General features: G+C 36.4%; 1 protein-coding gene and 1 long non-coding RNA gene across 2 annotated transcripts; one reads left to right on the plus strand and one right to left on the minus strand.

Annotated features, from left to right (window-relative positions):
• Positions 1–243: 243 nt before the first annotated feature.
• On the minus strand, positions 244–854 carry LOC108174387 (uncharacterized). Its single transcript, XR_001791197.3, has 2 exons — positions 717–854; positions 244–637 (listed from the first exon to the last, which is right to left on the minus strand). It is a non-coding gene; the product is annotated as an uncharacterized lncRNA (long non-coding RNA).
• A 5,719-nt stretch (positions 855–6,573) lies between these two features.
• Positions 6,574–7,256, plus strand: LOC103429588 (F-box protein At1g55000-like). Its single transcript, XM_017330722.3, has 2 exons — positions 6,574–6,870; positions 7,200–7,256. Exons 1-2 carry the CDS (start codon positions 6,574–6,576, stop codon positions 7,254–7,256), a joined length of 354 nt encoding a protein of 117 aa, XP_017186211.2.

Below are 7,256 nucleotides of genomic sequence, written 5' to 3' on the forward strand. Positions count from 1 at the left end.
AAGTTTCAATTTGACTTGGCAAATTTTGTTGGACTAGGAGTTGTTTTTCAATTTAAGGCACAATTATCAATTTACCCAGGCCATAAGACTCCCATTAATTAGTATCCCCTAAAACAGTTCCAACCACTCTAAATCGTTAGTATATATTATAACTTACAAATTAATCGCAAAAGAGTAGTAACATGTATGTAAAACTTCAGATTAATCATGAATTGCCAAACCCAAGTTATAGAATTTATAAAGTTGATTAAAAACAGATAGAAAGATCAAAAAGAGATCAATCACAGCATTATATGACTTGAATGTCATTGAAATTACAACACACGCATCACCAAGAACTCACTAGCAGAATACAAAACATTTGCACTAATTGGGTGGCTCATATGCTATATGGTGGCCATGGTAAACGTGGCTGCTGACGATCTTCTTGGCATTTGAGGTTTCAGAGGGTCCAACTCCAGCAGAAGTGTCTGCAAGAGATAAAAAAACATTGCACAATTTGATCAAGCATCATTCTTTTTACTAACCTTTTCTTCACAGGGAAAACGCTTCCGGTTTTCGGTTTGAACGTCCATGGCTCAGCCTTGTGGGATTCCATCATTTCTTGTTGAGACGGGTTATCCATGTCTTTTTTTTTCTGTGTTTTTTGAGTGTGTATTATGAATATTTATGAGAAACATTGCACAATTTGATCAAGCATCATTCTTTTTACTAACCTTTTCTTCACAGGGAAAACGCTTCCGGTTTTCGGTTTGAACGTCCATGGCTCAGCCTTGTGGGATACCATCATTTCTTCTTGAGACGGGTTATCCATGTCTTTTTTTTTTTTTTTCTGTGTTTTTTGAGTGTGTATTATTGAATATTTATGAGGATTGAAGAATAGAAGCCCTTTTCAAGTTTAAATAGGCAAAAAGAACAGAAAAGGCCAAAGCGGGTGGTGACCGGTACGTGGAGGGAAGCAGCATATTCCTGGACCATGTGACCATCACTCCCATGTCACTGTTTTCCTGAGAGTGACAATTCGTAAATTTCATCAAATTCTACACCAAAATGCGTTACTTATTTAGGAAAATTTAATCCCTTTTACACCGTAAAAATAATTCATGAGAGAAACTTCAGCGATTTTGATGTAGCTCGTTATTCAAATTACTTGAAGGCAAAAGAGATTGTGAATTAAATTTACACCAGCATAATAATTCATGAGAAAATAGCAGTTAACTCATTTAGCAAGTAATTTGAGAAAAAGGTTAATAATGGGTTGTGAGAAAGAACAAACAAAAGTCCAAGATTAACCCAGTTTGATGATCTTACGTCCATTTTCTGTATAGTTTTGGTGAGTGCGATCATCGCCTTACTAACAAACAGAAATTCCAAATGCATGCAATTCCTTCAACATCAACAAGTGGATGCTTGGAGTTGGAGTTAGTTTTCAATAGTTTGATGTCATCAGATTGAATGGAAAAGACATCAAAGGGTAATTGGGATCTATATAATTGTTTTTTGTTTTATTTTTACTTTATCGCTTATTCCTGGCTGTATGATACCAATCTTCAAATTAACCAACCAATCTACGTTTCCATTAACATGGGACATAATAATCATGCGAGCCTTAGAAAAAGGTCTCTCACGTACGTCAATAGACGTGTGGGACATGCATGCAGTGAGTGCAAAAAGAGGCAATCTCCTCAACTTGTTTCCAACCAGCTGCGCGCCTACCATTTGAGAAAATCTGGGGAATCGAATGACTGAAATTGATATGATTCTTAGTCTCTGACAGTGAATCCAAATTATCCTTTTATTTCGAAAATGTGAGGCGAGATCCTAACTTGAACCCAAGATTGAGTTATGAAAGTGACTTAAAGGACGAACATGCAACATATGATCAAGTTGAAGGACTTAAATATAAGTCACAAATAAATTTCAGAACCATCGCTCCAAATTACCCTTCTACAAATTAAGGCGTGTCTAAGTTGGTAGTCTTTGATAAATTTGATTAATATATGTTCAATAAAAAAATTTATTATCTGATTTTACCAACTTGAATGGGGGAGGAAAAGACAGATCTGGAGACCATGAAAGAGTGCGTGTGTGTAATGTGTCATGTATCAATAAAATCCCATGAACGCAAAAGCCCAAGTGTTCTCACACAGAAATAGACCACATTCCAAGAGTCAAGAGTGCATGCAATTAAGAAAATTACACCACATTCACAGTGTGAACATGAAACCACTTCCAAGAGTAACTATCAAACATCATGGTGGTGAACAAGAGTAAGTAAACCACACAAAATTAGAAGAGAAAAAGTTGACAAGGCCCTAGAACTCAATTGCGTGTGCAAATGAAACTGACTAAGTAATTTCACGATACAATTTTTTTTTGGGAACTTTAACGAAAAGCTCCCGGTACTGTTCACTTTAACGAAAAACCACATTTTTACACTAAAAAGTCAATCCTGGTACTATTCACTTTACCCTTTATTTTGTCCTTATCATTAAAACTCAAAGTTTTCAAGCCCTTTTCATTAGTTTTCCTTTTTTTTTTTAATGGAAATGATAAAAATCCTCAAGTAAAAACAAATTCAGGCAATAACCATACCTAGTATAATGATAAATTTGTATATGGTGACATGGGAAGTTTTGAAAAATAGTCAAATTGTGGGCACACTAAAGGTTTTTAGACCAATTATTCAAACTTTCAGAATTTAACCATGCGAATGGGAGGAGGTGGTTATATTTCTAAATTTTAAAAATAATAGCTAATTATATGTATGTATGTATGTCTGTCTGTCTGTCTGTCTGCCTGCATGCTGAAGGGTCCATGCATGAGTGGCAGCTATCGAGCAGCAACAAACAAGGCAGACTGTCTAATTTTAAGAAATATAGACATGTCACTTTGTATAGCTGTAGTAATTGCAGACTTTGATCAACATCTATAGCACAACAAAAGCAGGTCATGCATTTGGCAATTCAGAATTCAGATAAGACCAAACTCTGCCTATTTATTTGTTTTCTTTAATGCTTTTGTCGACCTAAACAAGATAAATTTTACAAATTTCATAGTTTTTCAAAACTTGGATTTCTTGGTTGTTTTAGTTCTAATATATCAGAACTTTTCTCCCTTTTATTTCCTCTTATATTTTTTTTCTTTAAATTGCGTATGGACCCTGTGAATCTCTTTGATTTTTTTTAAGGAAGAATCTCTTAGATTTTTTTATGCACATTTTGTTAACCCAATCCGAATCAGCGACACAAAAGCCAAAAGTGTGCACACATGAATCATTCATTCTATGAAAAGGCAGAAACATTGAAACATTGAATTAAAGCCAGATAAGCAAACTACATATATAATAAAAAAAAAGTGAAATACACAGAATTAAGTACTTTTGGGAGGAGTAGAAAGGCTGCTGAATCATATGGATTACAATGGTATTTGATGTTTAAGGTGATGAGAAGTGAGAATTAGAGAGCTATTAGGATTTTGGGGATTGGGATGCCAAAGCTGATGTGGAAGGAGGATAAGAAAATGAGCCAAAGTAGAGAACTAAACTATCAAACATCATGCGTTTCACTGATTTTCTCTTGGCGGGAAACACACTTCCAACTTTTGGTTTGAAGCATGAGTAGTATTGCGTCTCCTGCAGAACCATCATCTTCATTTCCCGATCATCTGGGTTCTTCTGTTTCTTCATCCCTTTCTCTTCAGCCTCTGCAATATTTGCCCCCACTGCCATCTCTCTCTCTCGCGTGCTGTGTTGTGGGTTTCTTGCTCTAAGAAGATGGGGTTTAAATAATGAAAAAGAACAATGAATGATGAATGATGAGATGACTAGATGAAGGAAAACCCAAAAATCAACTCAAGAAAGAACAACATGCATGAGGAAGAGACAACAACATCACTTTCAAAAATAAAAGTGGGATGCCTGAACAAATGACACGTGGCCTTGGTGGCTCACTTCCCATATTTTCATAAGATTTTCTGGCACTGCCAACTTGCAGGAACGTTTTATTTTGGAAAGATTGATTAGTATTTTCAAGCCAACCAACAACTAGAAAAACATGTTATAAAGAATATACGGAAGAAAGTGATCGAGTTTGAGGAAAATGTACCATAATTAAAGATATATATATATATTAGAGTGTTTATAAATCATTTTCACTAAAGGAGACTCAAAGATTTAATCCAAATTGTGCACGATAGAATTCCAAGTTTTTTTGCGTATCCAAGACATTTGACATTGATCAAGACAAATTATTGACATACAATTTCAAATACATATAAGCAAGCAAACATTTCAATAGACTGGCTAGCAAACTTAGGACATAGATACGATCAGCACACTTGTATTTGGTTCTATAATTTTTTTTTTTTTTTAAGAAATTATACCCAAGCTAGCTAAACTATAATATTAAGGTTTAAAGATCCGTAATCGATCCTCTCTGTAATCTCTTTTGTAAAGTTCATCATAATTGGAATCGATATAAAAGTACTTGAAGAATTTGAATTAAAAAAAAAAAAAGAGGTAAAACACATAGACAAGATGAGATAATTAAAAATAGAGACCAACTGAAAGTTGGATAGTTTACAATGCATAAATGAAACGATACGCATTATAAACAAAAATACATGTACAGATAGTTTGTAGAGACTGGAATAAATACGTTTCATTATGAGGAATCCATATTCTACCATCAAGTTAGGAAAAAACATTGCTCAACATGAAATGGTATTATTAAAGGAAAATTAATGAAAATAGCTTGAAAACTTTGAGTTTTAACGATAATGACAAAATAAAGGGTAAAATGAATAGTACCAGGTTTGACTTTTTAGTGTAAAAATGTGATTTTTTGTTAAAATGAGCAATATCGTGAGTTTTTCGTTAAAACTTTCCATCATTTATTAGCATCATCAAACCCAATAAAGTCATTGAAGATATTCAAGTGTGAATAGCTTCACAAGCACAATATCTCAACATTAGGAAAATGGGATGCTCTAGTTATTTTTGTTTTCATTCCACTTCTTGACGACATCGGTTTATTAAACATAAGATATTGTGTGTGCGTGTGCGTGTGTAAATTAATATTATATAGAAACAACTTCCAAGAAGTTTGATTCATTAGCTTGCTATATTATTCCTTGCCGTACTTGTTGATAACAAGCATGCAAAATCTTTGGTAAAAGGATTCTACGCCATCAGACTCATGATCACCACACATCTCGGATATATATAAAAATCCAAATCTAATCAACTTGTTTCAACGTCACCTACCATGATGAGTCACTAACGGTCCACCAACCCACCACTTCACCAAAATTATTTGCTTTTGCTTGCAACGAGTAAACCACACTAAGGTATGGTTTGGCATTGAGGTACTTAAAAAAAAAAGTTGTTTATTTTCAAAATTTTTATGTTGAAGGTGTTTGGTAAACTAAAAAAAAAAAGGAATTATTTTGGAAGCTGTTGTGAGAATAAGTTGAAATCATCAGAAAAGCTGAAGCAGCTAAATGCTGCTTTGGAAAACTGGTTTTTTTTTTCTAAAGTCCAATAACACCCTCTATCTCATTGTAGCTCTGTTCCCTGGCATCAACTGTATGCCTAACCTGATTGTTTGACATCTCCAGACGGGTGATCTCAGTCGTCAAATCATCAATCTGCTTCTGCTTCTTCATCCTCGAACGCCTCGCAGATTCGCGGTTGGACAACATCCTCTTCCTCTTCTTCTCGTCCACCGTCGCGGACCCATCGGATCCTGAGCTTGATTGGTGCTGAACCGAAGACATTTCTTCCTTTCTTCGGGTAATTTACCCAAGAATTGCAAAAATTAGGAATTGATGTTTGTTACCTAAATTAGAATAGGGTTGAAAGAATTGGGGCGAAAATAAAATTAGGATTGGGATTCGAATTGATGTGATTAATTCACGAGAAAACGTAGAACCAGTAGAGGAAGACAATGGAGAACGAGTGGAGCAGACGGATACGAAACATAATGTCATAGAAAGACTAGACCCATTGATTTAGACTTTTACGAACTAGGGATGGGCAAAATACCCATGGGTATGGGTAACCGCGGTTACCCGCCCATTTAAAGTTGATGGTTATGGTTATGGGTAACCGTTTAAACAAATAAACGGTTATGGGTATAACCGTTTATCCATGAAATTTAAATGGGCGGTTATGGATATTATCCGCGGTTATAACGGGTATCCATCGGTTATGGTTAATATTCATGGTTATAACGGGTATCCATTTACCCATTTAATTTAATATATGTAAAATTAAAAAAAAATTAAAAACCATCAGAGTTACATCTCTCTTTCTCCGCCTTTCAACTTCGTCACTCTCTCTCCGTCCGTCGCTCTATCTGTCGTTCTCTCTCTCCATCGCTCTCTCTTTGCACCTTTCTCTCCGTCGCTCTCTTTTTGTGAGCAGCCTGGTTCACTTGCTGTACGGGTTTTACATCTTCAGCACCGCCGTGGCCGACGATCTGTCATAGGAGTTGAGTCAACCTTCTTTACGCCGACGCCGCCGCCCCAACCCTCGGCGACTCCTCCGACTCCACCACCACGATATCCCCTATGAACTCTCACTTCTCGGCCTTGACTTGCCGCGACACCCTCCGCCTTATCTTCGAGAAGCTCCCGATTCCCGACCTCGCTCGCTCCAGCTGCGTCTGCCGAGTCTGGAGCTCCTTCGCCTCCGATCAGGAGATCGTCGCCAAAGCCTTCAAAGTTCCTTGGAATCTGAAGGAGGTGATCGGAAAGCCGGCGTCTTCAAGCTTCTGGAGGGACAATTCGATCGGAAAATTCGCCATCTTGCACCAGATTGTCCGCCAGGACACCGTCGCCAGCCTCGCCGTCAAGTATTCCGTTCAGGTACGCAAGCATTTTGGTTCTTAATTCTTATCATCTGTTTGGTTGCCTAGAAAAATGAAAATGGAAAACACTTTTAGGCCAGTCTGGGACTCCTTAGGTAGAAAACACGAAATGCTTTTTTTTTGGGTCAATTACATAGAAGTGCTTTTATTAAAGAACAAAAGTCGATTGATCAGAAACTCAAAAAATAAAGAACAAAAGTCGAAAATTTTATTGAAAATGCTTCTTGGAAAAGAAGTTGGAAGTGCTTTGAAGCACATAAGTACTTCTATACAGATAAGCAATTTTAAGTTTCCGGCCAAACATGGTCTTAATTCAATTTCTTTCAGGTGATGGACATAAAACGATTGAACAACATGATGAGCGAGCACGGAATATACTCTTAG

This window comes from Malus domestica, chromosome 10, assembly GCF_042453785.1.
Source record: "Malus domestica chromosome 10, GDT2T_hap1".
In the NCBI taxonomy this organism is placed as follows: Eukaryota; Viridiplantae; Streptophyta; class Magnoliopsida; order Rosales; family Rosaceae; genus Malus; species Malus domestica.

Coding starts and splice junctions, on each gene's coding strand:
- LOC103429588 (XM_017330722.3), top strand. CDS start 6,574: ATGAACTCTCACTTCTCGGCCTTGACTTGCCGCGACACCCTCCGCCTT. Junction 6,871..7,199: donor CCGTCAAGTATTCCGTTCAG/GTACGCAAGCAT, acceptor AATTTCTTTCAG/GTGATGGACATAAAACGATT.